The 19,118-nt window shown below is 47.3% G+C and overlaps 1 protein-coding gene across 4 annotated transcripts in view; it reads right to left on the bottom strand.

The window, feature by feature from the left end:
• MICAL1 (microtubule associated monooxygenase, calponin and LIM domain containing 1) overlaps positions 1-18,602 on the bottom strand; it is a 46,870-nt gene extending 28,268 nt beyond the window's left edge. The window contains exons 1-2 of one of the 4 annotated variants that reach the window (XM_088673331.1): positions 18,379-18,602; positions 1,158-1,452 (exon numbers count right to left, since the gene is read on the bottom strand). In XM_088673331.1, coding sequence (XP_088529457.1) covers positions 1,158-1,421 — 264 coding nt within the window. In that variant the 5' untranslated portion in view covers positions 1,422-1,452; positions 18,379-18,602. Of the gene's footprint in view, positions 1-1,157; positions 1,453-12,312; positions 12,449-15,714; positions 15,882-17,724; positions 17,966-18,378 lie in introns of those variants that run through there. The other 3 variants (XM_035121439.3, XM_088673332.1, XM_088673333.1) reach the window with 3 other exon arrangements.
• Between the last annotated feature and the right edge of the window lie 516 nt (positions 18,603-19,118).

Genomic DNA, 19,118 nt, shown 5'->3' with positions numbered 1-19,118 from the left:
TGGTTCTCCTGAGCTACAGGGTTTCATGGGCAGAATCTTTTAACAGAGCTCCTTTGGGAGGAAGGGTGGGATAGAAATTTAATAAATAAAAATATATATAAAGGAATGGCTTCTCTTCTCTTTTTTTTCTTTCCTTCAGCTTTCACAATTCCAAGTGTTTACATATTTTGAAAGATTTGCACGACACTGTCTTTCTCAATTTTTCCTTTTAATTTTAATTTACGTTTTGTTGTTTTGAGGTTTTGCGAAGAAACCATACTGAGTCATCTCCGTTTGCTTATGTGCCTTGTGATGATCGGTTTGTTGGTGACGATGCAATTAAATCTTGGTTTTAATGTTTAAAGTGAACTTTGAAAGGGTTCTTCAGGAGCACAATTGCCTACACATTTGGAAATCAATGGAAACCCAACCATTATCAGTGCGAGTTATCTTTTAGGATAACAGGAATACAATAGATGATCTACTTCTGTAAAGGAAGAACTAGGAAGCAATGATAAAACACTGTAGCAATGCATGTAGGAGTAGGCAGAACTAATGTTTACATTACGTATAGCAACAAATCAGGAATTGGAGGTAGAGGTACAGCAACTACGGAATACAAAAAATAAGCCAGATATGATCACCTGTCCTGGACACATGTTTAGCACACATTGAAGAAATAGGCCTGCTTCAGCATCTGGGAAACATGGGAAGATGGTCCTTGGTATTGGCCACCAGGGGAGAGGCCTGGAATGTCCAGCATCTCATGTGATGACCATTAAGTAGACAAGGGCTGCAGATTCTTCAGACCATGCACCAAACCTGGTCCACCAGGTGTTCCTATTTGGCCCACACGGCCATTTTTCTAAAACCACTTGCACCTGCCCCACATCTGATGTCATTTGTGACATCAGGTGTGATTCAGGTAGAGACACAGCTGCAAAAAACAGGACTGAACTCCTGGCACATCAGCTGATGCATAGAGGGTTCAATCCTCCTTTGTGTAGTATCTCCCCCAGTGGGCAAACATTGGCAGGTGGACAGCACAAATGACCTGTCAAAAGTTGGCCCCTCAGGGTGGAGGAGATAAAGATGTGGCCCGCCAGGCCGAAAAGGTTCCCCCAACCCTGAAGTAGGCTATTCTCTGCAGCATAGCAACCACAGTTCTGCCACCTTACCTTGGTGTTGGCGCATGCTGTCCCCTGATCATAGTCTTTGTGCCCGGCCTTCTTGTCTAGCTTGGTCCACAAAGCCTTGGCACTCCAGTAGTTGAGACAAGACTTGAGTTTGTGATAGAACTGGAGCTGGCCAGTATGCTCCAGGCCCAGGTGTCTGCAAAGCGCCTCAAAACTTCCCAGCACCTCTTTGCACTGCTTGGCACGGAGAAAAGTGTCAAAGAGCGAATGAGACAGATTGGACTGCTCCCCATTCTGCCGGCTCATCCTCCTGGGAACTCAGGGGCAAAGAAGAAGCCTGGAAAAGAAAGAAAGCAACAGGTAAGCATCGACAGCTCCTGCTCTTTGGAGAGATCAGGAATTTGGCATTGCAAGGCAACACCTAACAGCAAGACATAACTCATTGCTTCCAGCTGTTCCCCCTTGGGAGATGGAGGGGAATGCAACATACCTATCTGTTTACACCCATATGCAGCCTTATATATAGGTCCTGTTCAGGAGAAGGATTATGTCTGAACTCAAGACATGCTGAGGCTTAGGCATGAGAGCAGATCTCAATACAGAAAGTCATCTTTATTAGAGTTATGCATGCACTATGAGCAGATGCAGAAGTCTGGAGGCAATGTATCTTGTATGAGCTATTCTAGGGGTGGGGGAACTCTTTGGCCTGGCAGGCCATCTTCCTGTACTCCATGGCCCAACTTAATAGATGCAAGAGAAATAGCGAGCACACCAGCTGATTTACAAGTGGGCGTGATTTGGGGGAAATGGCCCCACAGGCCAAACTGGACCCCCTACCTAGCCAATATTGGCCCACGACCTAGAAGTTCCCCACCCCTGAGTTATAACAACATCTCTAGAGGTCAGATAATGTTAAACTGTGATAGGTATATTGTTGTTGTCGTTTAGTCGTGTCCGACTCTTCATGACCCCATGGACCAGGCACTCCTGTCTTCCACTGCCTCCTGCAGGGAGGTATATACAGATAGGTATATACAGACTATCAAATCCCAAAGAAACCTATCTATGCATTTGAAAAGTCATAAGTCATATTTCACACAGAAAATGGAAAGAGCATAAAAACGTGATTATTCCCAGTTAGGGCACACATTTCCCCCTCAACAGCATTAGGAAAAATCCAGGCTCTACCTCCAAGCAAAGGTCTGTCTCCTTTCACAGACAGTGTGAAAATGTTGCACACCATAGTTGACTCATGCATGTCGGGCCCAGATAAATAGCTGGGAAGTTATCTGAAGTGGGGGGGGGGAACCACTTCCTTTCCCCCTTATTCCATTTGCATCCCACCCGCCAAGTCTGGACTACAGAGTATGCATGAAAAGTCTTAATTCAGGCTTGCTTTGTGCTAAACAGCAGATCTACAGAAGACTGGAGGTTACACAAGATTTGGCTGCTCTTTGACTTTTTTAATATTAATTCTGGAATGCAAGATATACAGACTTTAGCAAAGAAGGCAGGAATATAAAAGACTGTAGCAAACAAGGAAACTGATGAGGTGATTAATCTGCACATGTGTACTGATTTTCAAAAAAGGAGTTTATATATTTCTAAGAAGAATGTTACAGGCAGTTGCAGCTTATTCATATTCAAAGAGAAGGAGGAGTGATGTGTTTACCTGCTGTCAATGATACAGCTGTAATTTGGAAGCACTACAAAGCAGCCTGCACGTTTTTCTAACCACAGCCCTAAGTTTCCTAACACAGTGTTGCTCGGCGTTCTGTACTAATTTTCCCCAGCTTCGTGGTTAGCAACTTCCTGCGCGCCCACTCAACCACATTTGTTGCTAAAGAAGACTGCACAAGCTGGGGAAATTCCTTGCAGTGTCTAAAGAGAAAGGTGACTTCTTTCTGGTTTGCGGAAGCCAATGTGCACACAGATCTCATTATATACTGGTATATATATAAATTGTTTACTAACCGTGGAGAAAGAGCTATTTCCTTCTTGCCTTCTGCCCACAGAAAGGATGATAAAACAGTTGACAGGTGTAACTTCTGCTAATGAAGTTTCTTTCAAGTGCTTTGCATATGCATTTCAGGTATGCATTGCATGGAGAAAGTTGTCTTTCGTTGAAATCAGTCAGCTTTCCTTGCCTAGAATGCTGACTTCTTAGCACCAGGGCATTAATTTATTTTTTTACTTAATGCAGCTATGAAGTCAGTGGGCAGCCAATTTGATCAAGGAAGTGTTGTTTTGGTGCAGGTGTTTAATCCATCTGCCCCATATTTTCCTGATTGAACTTGACCTCCCCAATACACCTATTTGCTCTGTGTGTGTGATACAGGAACTTGTATCATGCCAGTATTTTTCTCTGAATGGAACAAATAGCAACTGTGTGTGTGTGTGTGCGCGCACACACACACACACACACACACATCTGTGTGAGAGCAATTTAGATCAGGCAAACAGTGCAGGCATAAGAAGTTAAAAATATTCACCTCTGTGCTTCTTCCCTAATCAAATTAGCACTCACATATTCCATGGCTGCATTTAGTTAAACATTAAACGTTGCAGATCTCATGTCATAGAAGGTGGTGAACTCTCATTAGTTAAAGGTTTTTAAGCAGAGGCTGGACAGTTACCTATCAGTGGTGTTGTAGCAGTGGATGTCCTGCTCTGCTTGTGAGTCCTTCCAACTCTTAAGATACAGTACATTTTTTCTAATATATGTTTCATCTTGTACAAACATCTTTATGCTCATTGTTAACAGCTGAGCTGTACAAAGACTCTGGGCTTGAAAGCTATGTCCACTACAAAGTTTGTAACATTTTTGTTGGTCCTTAGAATGCTTTTACCCAACTGTGGATTTTGGAACCAACATGACTCCCATTGCTTTTTTCACAGATCTCCAGAGTTGCCCCACATGAACCAAAAAAGGGGGAGGTTGGTTGGTGGCATCATAGCACTCAGCCAGAACAAACCCAGTCTGATTTCTCATGGTATGGCAAAGAAAACACATGTTCTCTTTCTGGATTACATTAGGTAAATATATGAAGGAAATAATTTGATTTAGTGCAAAAAAATTCCCCCACATGAGATGCACAGGCCTCTCCCCAGAGAGGACATGCAAGAGTTACTCTTTACCACACATTACCCTGGGATGTGGCGCTGTGGGTTAAACCACTGAGCCTAGGGCTTGCCGATCAGAAGGTTGGCGGTTCGAATCCCCATTGCGGGGTGAGCTCCTGTTGCTCGGTCCCAGCTCCTGCCAACCTAGCAGTTTGAAACATTGTCAAAGTGCAAGTAGATAAATACCTACCGCTCCGGCGGGAAGGTAAACGGCATTTCCGAGTGCTGCTCTGGTTCGCCAGAAGCAGCTTTGTCATGCTGGCCACATGACCTGGAAGCTGCATGCCGGCTCCCTCGGCCAATAATGCGAGATGAGCGCCACAACCCCAGAGTCGGACACGACTGGACCTAATGGTCAGGGGTCCCTTTACCTTACCCTGGGATGTATGGGGTGTTGGGGGGGTAGAATGCCATGAGGTGTGTGGGGAACACATAATGCTCCCTCTAGGGTACCTTGTCCATCTTTGGTCCTCACCCTGCACTCAGTTCTGATCTGTGACTCCTAGAGGCTGTCAGCATGCAGCAGTGGCCACACCCCATGAAATGGCTTCAACTGGCCGGCTAAACTAGGTGAGGGTAGCCGATGGGTCTCAAACCCTCTGTGACTTAGGGATTTCCCCTGCATGTGAAGAAAGCCTTCAGTGGATTGAGCAGATGAAACCCATAGTGGGTCCAACAGTCAAGAAGGCAGTTTCTGCATGTGCTGTAGGGTGAAGTGAGGTGCAGGTGGGACTCGCCAACCAGGGCAGGTAGCCCAACTAGGGGAAGGAAGACTCTGATCTTAAACCTCTGCTGCCTTGTGGGATATCTTTGGAAGACTAAGCAGTAAACCCTACACAGATCCGGAGTGGAGTTCCTAAGGCATTTGTACACTTGTACACTTCCTTCTGGCAATTCCTGCAGCCAAGCTGGTGCCAAACATATTGCTCTGCTTTCCTTTGGACCATATCAGCAATGCGGGGTGTCTGTGTGTTGTCTTCTGGGCATCCCAGTAACTACCCACTGCCCAGGCTTGCATCCCAAAGAGGTCACTTTAGTGCTGCTAATGTAGTGGTTTGACCTCACCCCTAGAGGTGCACTCCATTGTCCCTTGAGACAAACGAATACCAACCCTGGACACGCACACATACAAAGAAAGTGTATTTCACTGACACTTCCTGATTACATGCAAATGTTTGCATAGTTTGTCAAGCATGCTGCTTGTCCTGGGAACCACTTTTACAGATCTCCAGTGTGTCACGCGGTTATTCCCTCAAAATGAAGGGGGCAGGGGAGGATTATTACATCATTCATTCCTGCCTTCCTTCCCACTTCCTCTGTGCTCTGTCTTCTAGACATGAAATAGACAGGAGTCTGGCAACCCAATGAGTTCCTCTCTTTCAATCATTTTCTTCTGGCAGGAGTTATGCTTTGGCTATGGTTGGGGAGGAGGATTTGAATATACGGTATAACATTGAAAAGTGCTCTGTGCTGCAAGATTTACTCAGAAGTAGGCCCAGTGGTGTTTACTGCTGGAAAAGTATGCATGAGGGTACAGGCTAACCCTAGAAGCAACCCCCCAAAAAATTAGATTTAAAAAAATGCTAACTGTTACATTTCAAACATTTAAGATCAATAAGCCTATGCTGACATCAACCAGAACTGGAAGTTTTTCTTTAGACAGTGAACACAAAGAACAAACCAAGACTATAATCCCTACCCATGTATGATTAAGGCCTCCTCATTCCCCAGTGAGAGTCATGTAAGGCAGGAAACTGTCTGGGTACATTTGACTTGTAAATTACACAGGGGGGTGGGTATGGAGGGAACCAACAGTGCCAAGTATTAGTAAACAGGATATTAGCCCGGAGACTCGCTATCTAAGGAAGTATGGGCTGTTTCAATGCCCTCTCCTTTCAGTCCTTGAAACTTAAAGATTAAGCATCTTCTGACACACTTGCAATTTGAAAGCATACGTCTCACATTTTGAACACTTGGCGATCCAGACCCCAACCGCCATGCAATAAATTTCTCTGACTGTGGGGAAAAAACACCCACCAAAATTTTGAAACAAATTTGTGAAACGAGCGACCTTGTTAGTGAAAACGCACAATGGAAGTTTCCTTAAAGACAAAGAAATATTTTACAGCATAAACTTTTGTGAAGATTTCAGTAAAGCTTGTTTTCCTCAAGACTTTGAATCATGACAATGATATGCTGCCCAGGCTTAATCAGTAACTGTCTTTGCCAGTTGTTTGAACAGCATATAGGACCCTTTCCCAGAGACTCTTTCCTAAGGTTTCAACTCAGCGAAGTATTTGAGATCCACATAAAAACTTTTATTGAAAGATATCTGGTTGCATTTAACGGAGTCATCCTGTTAGCGCAATGACCTCCTCCTATGCAATAGAGTTTCTTGTCCCACTCCACTCCCTGTGCAACCCACCCCACCACTGCCAAAAAAAATCTGTTTAGAGGGGCACAGGAGTTGCATAAGGAGAAAAGAGGAAGAGGAAGTGGAAGTACTATTGCACAGGTGGAAATTATTGCGCTAACTTTGTTGGCTACATCCCATCACCAGACATCCCATCTGAGGTCCTTCATGTGCCTCCTCCACAAGAGGTCTGGAGGGTGATAACACAAGAACAGGCCTTTTCTGCAGTGGCTCCCTGTTTGTGGCATGCTCTCCCCAGGGACGCTCGTCTGTCGCTTTCATTATACACCTTCAGGCGCCACGTGAAAACGTTCCTCTTCAACCAGGCCTTTGGCTGACTAACATCCAATATACTTTCAAATGTATCGTGAGAGGGGAGATTATCGGTTTGGTTTTTTATCTTATTTTTGTTATGTATCTTGCATTTTTTTATATTGTGGTTTTGTGGTGTGAACCGCCCTGAGACCCACGGATGAAGGGTAGTGTATACAAATTTAATAAATCATGATAATAACATTTGACAATATATATAAAGACTTTTTGAAAAGCACAAAGCAAGTGATATACGCTGGGTTGCAATACGTCTGTAGTTTCTTGTATGAATGAACTTCAAGCCCAGTAAACAATGGTGATCATATGGTGAACTTCTGAGGCTCAAACTACAGAGTTGTTCAGTCAATTAACCACACATACAACAGGGCAGGATAACCTACATGCGTAGGCTGGCCACCTGATCAGGAACCCCTAACACACATAATTCCCCTACAGGTAATATATAAGCACTTATGCTCTTCTTTCTATAGTCCACTGAAGGTGTAGATATCAGGAGGCAACAATAGTCCTGCTCTCCATGCATATACCGTGTTTCCCCTTTTTTAATACGTAGTCATAAAGTAAGCCAGGGCAGGATTTTTAAGCAGTTGTGAAATACAAGACACCCCCTGAAAATAAGCCATACCTTGTTGCGTTCCTTTAGAGCCTCGGAGAGGCTTGAGACCAGGTGGGAGGGGGTGCATGAATTGAGCGTGTCACCAGGCAAGCCGCGCTGGGAGCAACTTGTGCCGCGTTGCAACTGCACAGGCCGGCACGGCGGGAAAAGGAGAGCGCTATTGTGTGTGAGCCGAGCAGCACTTGGCCCGGGTGAAGCAGCGGCTGCATTGTGCAAGCGCTCGCCGAGCAGGGTAGAGTTACACGGAGGGATGCGGAGGAGGGAAGGCACTCCCCCCTTCCCCATCCCTGCCAGTTTCCATGGCCTGAGGCTGAGTGGCGGCGGGAGGCCCGTGGGTTCTTCTGCACCGCCGGGGCGACGGACGCCGGCGAGAGCACTGCTGGCTCCTTCCGCGCCGCCGGAGTGTCGTGGGCTACATGGCCCAAAGCTGAGCGGTGTTGGGAGGTCCGCGGGTCCTTTCGCGCCACCGGGATGACGGGCGGCGGGAGCACTGCTGGCCCCTTCCGCCGGATCAAGGAAGCGGCCTGCCGGGTCGGTGCCCAGCAGCGCCGCGCGGAGCACCAGATCGAGTAAGCGGCCGCGCGGAGCACCGCCTCCTCAATTCAGCACGGGGCTGCTGGGCGCTGACTCTGCAGGCCGCTTACTCGATCTGGTGCTCTGCGCGGCGCTGCTGGGCACCGACCCGGCAGGCCGCTTCCTTGATCCGGCGGAAGGGGCCAGCAGTGCTCCCGCCCCCCGTCATCCCGGCGGCGCGAATGGACCCGCGGACCTACCACCACCGCTCAGCTTTGGGCCATGCAGCCCACGACACTCCGGTGGCGCGGAAGGAGCCAGCAGTGCTCTCGCTGGCGTCCATCGCCCCCGCGGTGCAGAAGGACCCACGGGCCTCCCGCCGCCACTCAGCCTCAGCACGGGGCTCAGCTTCGGGCCATGCAGCCCCCGACGCTCCGGCGGCGCGGAAGGGGCCAGCAGCGCTTCCGCCGTCGCCCTGGCAGCAGGGAAGGACCCGCGGACCTCCTGCCGCCACTCAGCTTTGGGCCATGCAGGCCAACCAGACCCAGCAGGCCGCCTCCGGGATCCGGCAGCAGCAGGAGGTGGCTTGCTGCGCGTCCCGAGCCCTGAGCCAGCAGGACCCAGTAAGGAGGTACCGTACTTACAGTAACAATAAATTTAAAAAAAGACACCCCCCGAAAATAAGCCATAGGCTTATTTTCTTGAGTGAAATAAATATAAGACGGTGTCTTATAATGTGGGAAACACGGTACCATAGGCTGAATAATATTATGAGGTTATTAAATTTACTCAGGTGAAGTGGAGTGACAGTAATCATATGATCATCACAGCATGCAACATTGTGTTGAAGCAAAAGCCTTGGGCAGTGCTAAGAACATCTCAGAATCCATTGCCCCACCCACCCTTGCGCCAATAGCACTGATATAGAAAAACCTGCTTTAGAGATGAAGGCAGAAATCAAGGGAGACACTCAAGAACATTAACCAATTGCACCTCAGGATTATTTATGTAATATCCTAAGCAACCAGCTGGTTCCTTAACCAATGAGGAAATGCTTGCGCCCTCAGACAGGGATGCTCAGCATAGCTTGTTTAAAGGCTCTGCAGCACTGACTGCATCAAGCAAGTGTAGAGGGAGGCCTGGAGATACCATTTGTGTCTATCAGATTCTGTCTCTATTCAATATACAGTGGTACCTCTGGTTAAGAACTTAATTCGTTCTGGAGGTCTATTCTTAACCTGAAACTGTTCTTAACCTGAGGCACCACTTTAGCTAATGGGGCCTCCTGCTGCCACTGTGTTGCTGACACATGATTTCTGTTCTCATCCTGGGGCGAAGTTCTTAACCCGAGGTACTACTTCCAGGTTAGCGGAGTCAGTAACCCGAAGTGTTTGTAACTTGATGTGTTTGTAACCCAAAGTACCACTGTATTCCAAAGAGACCCAACTGGAGCAATAAACTGCAGGAGCAGCAATCTGACCTGAAAACGATCTGTTTGTCAATACTGCACACATAAGCAGGAAGACACAAAGAGCACTGCAGATATTTGCCTTCATCATGCTTCCATCCTGCAACCACTGTTGAATAGGACTGTCTAAAGCCCCAGGCAAACTGTGTGAGGCTTGATTTCCAGGGCTGCCAAACACATGCATTTGTTTTGAACTTCTGCATACTAAATACCTCTGAAAGTCACACCCCTACTCTGAGATCCTTCCAAATATTTTGAAACTTCATGGTCACTCCACACCCACATCCCTGTGCTTTGCATTAACCATTCTGATAGAAAAAAACTGCCACCCCCAGACTGCATACTCACAACCCTCTCTTCACCCACAAGCAAGCACTGCCCAGGGGAGGAACAAGCCCTGACACTGGACTCCTCAGCCTCTGTAGGTGTAAGTTCAAGAGAAGATTGAAGGAGTAAGTGATCCGTGCTAAGTGATCTTGAGTAATTGCTTCCAGACAGGAAGAGAGGATTGAAGCAATGACCTTCCAAATCCCAAACCACTGCCTTAACCAAAGAAGGAACCTATCTTTTCAAAAGCACACAACACCATTACACACAAACAAAATCGAAAGCAGCTATACAGAGAAATAAACAGACCCTGCACCTCTCGGCTACTACACATTTCATCAGAGAACCTGCATATCAAGAGTGATTACACAACTGGCATGATTACACTCCCAGTTGTGGTGACTCACATCTACAACAGACAAAAAAAAAACAGCAAACCACTAAGATGCAGACTGGGCTATCTTTCATTTCGGCTGCCTTACAAAAAGCTAACTTCAGCCCAGTTCAAAAGTCGTTTCTCCTTTAGCCAACCCTAACCTGCTTTTAGGCTGTGGGTTAAACCACTGAGCCTAGGGCTTGCCAATCAGAAGGTCAGTGGTTTGAATCCCTGCAATGGGGTGAGCTCCCGTTGTTCGGTCCCAGCTCCTGCCAACCTAGCAGTTCGAAAGCACGTCAAAGTGCAAGTAGATAAATAGGTACCGCTACAGCGGGAAGGTAAACGGCGTTTCTGTGTGCTGCTCTGGTTCGCCAGAAGTGGCTTTGTCATGCTGGCCACATGACCTGGAAGCTCGGCCAATAACGCGAGATGAGCACCGCAACCCCAGAGTCGGTCAAGACTGGACCTAATGGTCAGGAGTCCCTTTACCATTACCTTTAACCTGCTTTTATTTTTGTGCAATTAGTGCAGGACATTGTGGGAGAGGGATAAGAGGCTGTGTATACATACACCATATATTTAAAGCACATTATTTTCCCCAAAGAATTCTGGGAACTTTACGCCTCACACAGCTATCTTATCCAATATCCATTTCAAACTACAGTTCCCAGAACACTTTGGGGGGAATAATCTGCTTCAAATGCACTGGGTGAGGAGCAGAGTTTAAGATAAAAGGTTACAGAGTCTGTGGCAATACCAGTTCTGAGTTATCAGCTTCTTTTGAACCAAGCGCTCAATTCTAGGAAGCTACGCAACCCCACACATGCCCATAGAATAGATATCAACAGGGGTTTTTTCCTGGGGAATGGATATAATGATGCCAAGGCCTATTTACAGTGGAATCCTTTTGATGCTCATAAAGTATAAAGTGCTGGTTAATCCAGAGGGCGAAGAAACATCTTTAAAAAAAAATGTTAAGCACCCGTTGCTCACTCTAGGATTGCTAGATTAGGGGATAGGGAAGCTGTGGCCCTTGCAGTGTTATTGGACTCCAACTTTCAGCAGCCCCAGCCAACATGGACAATGGTCAGAGGTGACAGGAGTTATCATCCATCAACATCTGGAGGACCACAGGTTCCTCACCCCTGCTTTACAGGGGATTGCAACCCACTCTGGAGTGGGGTGAACACCACTTTCCAGGGCAGAAGAAACCACCAACAGGACCTCTGTCTTGCCTGGACTGAGCTTCAGTTTAGCTACCATTTCTTCACTAAACCTATGCAGAGCTTGATTTCAGTTTTTGCAAAAACAAACATCCAAATCCTCCTCTCTGTTATCACTCAAAAATTCACTACCCAAACTTGTTTACCAGCCTGCCTGAGCTTTATTCCCCATCTAACAGATTACAAACTTGTTCTGGGACTGTATTACAAAATATTTCATCTTTAGTTTACCCATGTTATGAAGCAGTGTAGATCTTGCACATTAAAAATCAGGCCCTCACTCTAAGGAAAGCAGGCGCAGCTAGATTGAGGGAAGCATTTCCCCTTTTTTGCACTTTCTCTCCATCCCGAAATGTTAACATCTGAAGAAGAAAAAGCAACTGTCAAGGTTCTGCAGTCCTTATCTACAGCCCTTGGTTGGTGATTGTAACCATCACAGACAATATACTTCTCTGGTGAGCGGTAGGAGGGAATGATGGAAGATTGACCACTGACTCTAGACCAGGCATCCCCAAACTTCGGCCCTCCAGATGTTTTGGCCTACAACTCCCATGATCCCTAGCTAACAGGACCAGTGGTCAGGGATGATGGGAAATGTAGTCCAGAACATCTTGAGGGCCGAAGTTTGGGGATGCCTGCTCTAGACCAAGGACATCATCATGAATCACAGCAATTATCAGTCTTTCAATTGACAATTTCACAAGATCTGGCCATAAGACATGTCAAAACACCCATGTGACTGTGAGGTGAAGGAGAATTAGGGTGCTTCGGGATAGGAGTGGGGGACATAACACAGTAAACATACTCTTGTGCGGTGTAGTGGTTAAGAGTGGTAGACTCGTAATCTGGGGAACCGGGTTCGCGTCTCCGCTCCTCCACATGCAGCTGCTGGGTGACCTTGGGCTAGTCATACTTCTCTGAAGTCTCTCAGTCTCACCCACCTCACAGAGTGTTTGTTGTGGGGGAGGAAGGGAAAGGAGATTGTTAGCTGCTTTGAGACTCCTTCGGGTAGTGATAAAGCGGGATATCAAATTCAAACTCCTCCTCCTCCTCTCCCGCTATTACAGATGGGTTGTTTGGGTGTTTTTTAAAAAGTATATTGGATCCCTTCCCCAAGGGTAAATCCAGGTTAAAAGCAGGGTGCGCAATACAGGCTGGTATTTTGATGCCAATAATATTGCATGGAAGCTGCAAAAAAAAAAAAAGCAAGCACGAGGAGTAACCATTTCACAATGGTTGGAAAACCCTTTGTGCAATGTTACTTCCATACTGGAACAAACCCCGAGGTGCTAGGAGCAATCTGAATGCAAAGTATTCTGGTCTGACCTAGGAAGACATTTAAAAGAGTGCTAAAAGGCATAATTAATTATTAATCCTTGGGCAACGGAAGCAAAACAAAAGAGGTGGCACAGCACGGTGCCTGAGACTTTGCACTGTAAACTGCACCTGTCTACCATTTGCTTCGGACATTCTGCACTAGATTGCAATTCCAAATATCACATTTCCCTAGTGTTCTGTTCAGCAAATTATACTTAGGAAAATTGCATTCTTTCCCAGACTGGAATCATGCTATTCATGAATACACCAAGTAGAATGGAATGTGGCTCCACATATATCAACTGATGCCCATTAGATTTTTTTTTGTCATAATTAGTGACCAGCAACACAACCCTTCCTCCCATGCCCACACCACTTTATGAATTGTTACAAATATTGAAATATGAAGCAAATGGTCCCCACAACCTTATCCCCCTGCAGCAATGGCCTTATTTTATTTTAAGTTTTTTAAAAAGTGTTCACATTCCCAGCGACTGCAATGAGCATCAAGCTGGCAATATCAAGGAATATACCAAGAGAGGGGGACACTGCATTTGTGTACCGTAATTTCCAAGGATCACAGAATCATGCATTCTCCATCTCTTCACACCTGGTACCTCAGAAAGGTCACTTCAGCTCTGCTAATGCAGCAAAAACAAGGCAAGAGGCAGCAGTTACAAGTTCCCAGTCTCTGCAGCCACAGCAGGTGCTGTGATTCTCTAGCATTTTGCTAGAGCACTCCATTGTCCCTCAAGACAGCAGACAGATGCCAACATAGTGTACACACGATTCAATAACACTAGTAATGTTCACCCCATTCCATGAATGATACGCAGTCAGATATATGAATGCCAATGTGTAGATCACACCAAGAAAGTCAACTGGCATAATATGACAACTTAATGCAGATGGAATAAGAGAGGCTCCAGATGTTTTGGACCACAACTCTGATCAGCCTCAGCCAGCGCAGCCATTCCGGTTGGGGCTGGTGGGAGCAGTAGCCCCAAACATCTGGAGGGCACCAGGTTGGGCAAGGTTTAAATAAGCACATGCTGGATGAAAGTAAAACTTAAGATCTTGAAGGATTTCCCATGCAATCAGTGAAAGCATCACACCAACTTAATTTAGCCATAATGTGAAATGTAAACCTTTTAGCATTATCGATGGGACAGTATGTGTTGATAAGCGGAGGGAGAATAGCCTGGGAGAATGTGTTGATGCTGCAGAAAACAGTGGATGTAGGTAACAAAAGGATGCTTTTGCACACACACTGGAAAGCAGTTGAGGAAATGGCAGGGCTTCACTGCAAGTTACTTGACACTTTTTTATTTTTATTTTTAAAAAGCCTTGATGAGCCCTGCACACTGGATTTGTATACTGCTGAAGAATAAAGTCTTTCAGAATATTGAAGTCACAATAAGAAGGGTAGAAGTTGCTGGAGGAGCAGGTTGGTCTGTATGTCACAGATTATCCAGTAGGGCAGGCTTAGGATACTTATTGCTTATGCAATCATGCTTTGCGTGAGACTTGCAACAGTTAAAAGGGCATGAGCTGAAGGGAAACAAATAGAACATTCTGAACTTTCCTCAACTACCCCTCATACTTTCTGAGCTTTTAGGTTTTTCCTCATATTTCCTGCCAGAGAGTAACTGACAAAAAATGTTGACCTTTTGCTGGGTTTCCCTCCCAGTTCATTTAGGGAGCCAATCTGGTCACAATAGAACTGATGTACACACACAAACCATGTTGCTAAACCATAGTTCAGTGTGACATGCACAAACTTGAACTAGCTGCAGCATGATTTGTGTTTGCATGCTTCCCCCCCCCCCCTACTCCTGCACAGTCAGGAGTAATTCAGAAACATTAGTTTGCCACTTTGTCTAAATTGGCAAACTGAGGTTAACATTAACTATGGGTTGTTGAAAACAAGCCACTTTGTTTAGGGCGACATGTGAGCACATCCCACCCCACCCCCTCCACTGCCTTCCTTCCTTTTTAATTATTATATGGAAATGAAGTGCATTCAGTTATATATTCTCATAATATAAACTCAAAAGAGAAACACTTACAAACAATGTAGCAAGCTTTCAGAAAGGACAACATCTAGAGTTAAGAACCACCGAAAGCTTCTAGTGCTGCTGGTTCAACCAAAGAACAATCTACAACTTAATTGAGTAAGCTCAGTGACTGAATTCCTGGAAGTCTAGATCTGGAACCAAACTTTTAGATTTTTGCTCTCCTCCAGAAGACAGAATGGTACATTTTTCACATGCTATTTAATTCTGCTGTGAAAGACCCTCAAGACCACTCTAATGCGCATTCTGTCCTTAATGAAAAAGCCAGCAACGTGGGACAGGCTTGTATGATATGCCTCCCCAGGGAACTGGGCTACACTCTGCATTGTAACGAACAACATCAAGGACTACACAGACATACTATTTTCCTTTTGAGTCAGCAAGGAGTTGCACTTACGGTAATTGTTTTTTTCCTGCAAGAGAATTAGGCTGCTGTGACAGTTAAACAATTAGAGGTACAGGTGATGTGAGTAAGAACTAGAGAGAGCCCTACAGCCATCCCTTTTTGTCATCTGCACATCTGCTGCACAAAAGACATGCCACCTGGCTGCTAAAAAAGAAAGGGGCCAATCTGGCTTATTACTTGGGAACCAGCAGCATCTGCAATTTGCATTCATATTTCAGCATTGCACTTTATCAGCACACACACACACACACACACACACACACAGAGAGAGAGAGAGAGAGAGAGAGAAGCAGTTCTCTCTGCTTATTGCCTTACACACCAATCTCCTTTTTCATAGTCATGCATCCCTAACCAGCTACAAGTAGGTATACAACACAGAAGTAAGTTTTATGGTCCTTTCCCCCTTTACCTTCCACTACCTAGGAGGGCAACATTTCCTGTTTTCAGCAAAGCACCTAGGACAGGGGTCCCCAGACTACGGCCCGGGGGCCGGATGCGGCCCAATTAGCCTGCCAATCCGGCCCGCGACGACCCCCACCGCCCGCTGCCGCCCGCTCTTACGGCGCGCAGCGCGGCAGCGCTCTTCCGGGTTGGGAAAAAAGCGCCGAAAATCCTTTCTGCGCATGCGTATGGGCCTCTCCCGACCCGGAAGAAGTCATTTCTGGTGCACTTCCGGGTCGGGGGAGGCCCACGCGCATGCGCACAATGGATTTTCGGCGCTTTTTCCACCCGGGAAGTGCGCCGCTGCGCCAGCAAGCGCCCATGCGCATGCACACGGGCGCGCGCTCCCTCGCCCTCCGGCCCGCCGCACGATCGGCGCGGTGGGAACCAGCCCAAACGCTGGTAAGTCTGGGGACCCCTGACCTAGGAGATGGAAGATAAGCTTAACTTAGTTTCAGCAATTAAAATTGCCTAAGCCAAGGAGGAAGTAAGCATGAGAACCAGGAAATGTAAACTCTGTTACCGGTAGTTAAGGTGCTGCAATGGTTATCAAGACTGCCAAGCACACGTAGGTGCTAAAGGGTGCAGATAGCACATGCGCATTACCTGCACAAATTAAGACACTTGCAATGGGGCAAAAGGGGTGGGAGGTCTTGGTTTAGGATGGTCACAAGGTTCAATGAAGGAATAGGGTGGGAAGCCCAATAGTTGCATCTTCTCTCATTGTTGGGAAAATTTTAAATTATACTCATCTCCAAATTGAGGATGAATGAACTTTCTACAGGATAGGCAGAAATTCAGCTGACAACTTTTTCAGTTGTGGAGATGCAGTTAATACCATTTGCCCTGATGGCAAAAGGTGTAGGCAAGATGTTGGGCAAGGGTTAATTTGCTAGAGGCAACTGCTAGTTTGTAGAATAAAAAAATGTAAGACTTGTCAATTTGAAAGCCAGTGTGAATTAACAGCCTCGCTACTAACACGAGATGCGCAAAGTGCCCGTTCTCCATCGCTGCAAATGCAGACTCGCACTCTTAGTATTACTTCGGGACTGAAAGAACTAGGAACCGAGCCCTTTCTACCAGTGGTAAAAAGTAAGGCGATACAGAGACGTCATCTTACACAACATACAAGCCAGCTGGAGCTCTCAAAGAACCCCTCCCATTCCCTAGGCACGTGGTCTAGAAAGCCGAGCCCGTAATCCAACCAACAGGGATGGTCCAAGCCCTCAATCATCCACACCGCAGAATCCAAGAGGATCCCTTGCGAGGTCGCAGAGAATGCTGGGGCGCAGCTCGCAGATCACGCACTTTTATTGGGCTTTATTTATACCCTTTATTGGGCTACCGCCCATCAACTATCAGCCTGGAGTCCTACCCGTCCCCATTGCGATGGGTACCTCTCCCGAGCGCCCAGGGTCTAAGATTCCCCCACACTCCCGCGCCCTATTATCTCCTGGTTAGTCTCTGCTGCTTTGGAAGGCAAGGGGGCGGGGATCCCCTCCCAGATCAAAGTTTTAAGCTGCAAGCGGCTCCCTCCTACCCAAAGCTCCGACCGCAGGGGCGTCCCTCTCCTTTGAGCTCCTTGTCCCATGCGTAAGGTCGCTTCTCAAAGCCGTTTCCCGCATCCTCTACCTTTAGCGCCCACGGCTCAGTGCATACCCAAAGAGGGCCTAGTTATGACTGGCCGGGGAGGGAGGAAGAAGAGAACAGGGCAGCCGCGCACTCTGCACATGCTCAGAGGCACCCAGGATTGGCTCTCGCCTTCCAAGGCTGAGCCGCGGCTGCTTGCCACGAACACTCGCGTTTAGACCGGCCCGTCGTGCCTTGGCACCCGAGGCGCACGGCAATTCCTTCCTTTCTGCCCGCCTTGCCCGGTCGGTTGAGCCAAGCGCGCAGCGATAGCGCCGGTCTCTGGGGCTGCCGAGCACACAGCCCGGCTGCCGTTCGAGGGCGCCCCTGGGCTCCGTCCCCACTTTACCTCCTCCTTCCCGGTTGCGCTCCGCTTCTTCCGCCGTCGCCGGGGCTCCTCAGCTTCTCCCCGCTAGGAGTGGCTTGTGCTTAGGCTGCTGGAAGAGACACCCCTCCCCAGCAGAGACTGCCCCCCTCCCTTCACTGCCTTTCTGGATCGGAAAACGCGGCTCAACTGCTCCCTCGGCTCCGCAGGGCGGAGGAGGAGAGAGGACGGCAGCATCGCGCGCTCGGGCTGCGAGTCTGCAGGAGCCACATAGCCCGGAGGCGGAGCTTCTTGCCCGGGCACTTTAAAAACACCTTGAGCAACCTAAAGAAGACTGCAGCAAGGGAGATAATAATCCCAAAGCGAGGGTATTACGACCGTCCCTGGGATTTTTTTGAAAAACAAATAAATGAGCGAATGCTTAGCGTGGGATCCGTTTACAAATGCTGACATAAAGCACATAGGGAGTTGGGTGTGCGATCCTCCTCCTATTATTATTATTATTATTATTATTATTATTATTATTATTATTATTATTATGCCGTGCAGCCGTCACACATGTAGAGTTAAAAGTGAAGCCCACTCGCCTCACGTGTTACCCATGCGCGCTGCTCCCTCCCACCGGAAACGAGCTGCCCCTCAAACGCTCTGCCGGTGCAACGTTTTTTAATATCCTACCTTTCTTCCACGGTCCTCAAGCCAGCATGCAAAGGACTCCCAAGACGACCTCCAGGGCAGGCACCGTCGGGATCCCAGATCGGCTTAGCTTCAGCGAGGGTGTTTCATCCTGTGCCCTTCGACTTTATCCGGGACCGGTGGTCTGGGGCAAGAAATTCAGCGTCAGTTGTGACCCAGAGAGCAGGGAGGGAAGCAATTCCTTCAAGCGCTACTTCTTGCCTTTTCCTTAGGGCTGATTCACACGTGTGGTGGCCGCACAGGAAATGCTGTCCTGATCCACTGGATTGGTTGATGGCACGCATGAAGTTACAGCCCACCTCGATTTCACCACACACCGCCTTTTGCTCGTCTGTGAGTGATGCTTGAGAATTGCAGGGCCTGGGTGTTCGCATGTGAGTCCTGCGCCGTGAAACACATGCTCTGAAAACAACATGCACAGTGTGTTGGCTGTGTTGCCGCAATCAAAAGACACTAGGAAAGTTGAGGGCTAATAAGCAAGTGTGGATTCACCCAGCCCAAATTAGAATATATATATATAGAGAGAGAGAGAGAATTATATATATATATATATAATCATGAGTGGCTTTGAAAAGAGAATAAAGCACCTAAAGCACCTCTGTTTGCTGTAGTGCAGGGCTGGCTCAAGTCATTTTCTGCCTGAGGCAAGGACATGGTTGTGCCCTCACTGTTCCAGGTACATAAGTCAACAGGACAGCTGAATAATATTTCAACGATGGCAG

This window comes from Zootoca vivipara, chromosome 7 (genome assembly GCF_965207765.1).
Source record: "Zootoca vivipara chromosome 7, rZooViv2.hap1.1, whole genome shotgun sequence".
Taxonomy (NCBI): Eukaryota; Metazoa; Chordata; class Lepidosauria; order Squamata; family Lacertidae; genus Zootoca; species Zootoca vivipara.
This window is presented reverse-complemented; position numbering and strand designations above follow the sequence as displayed.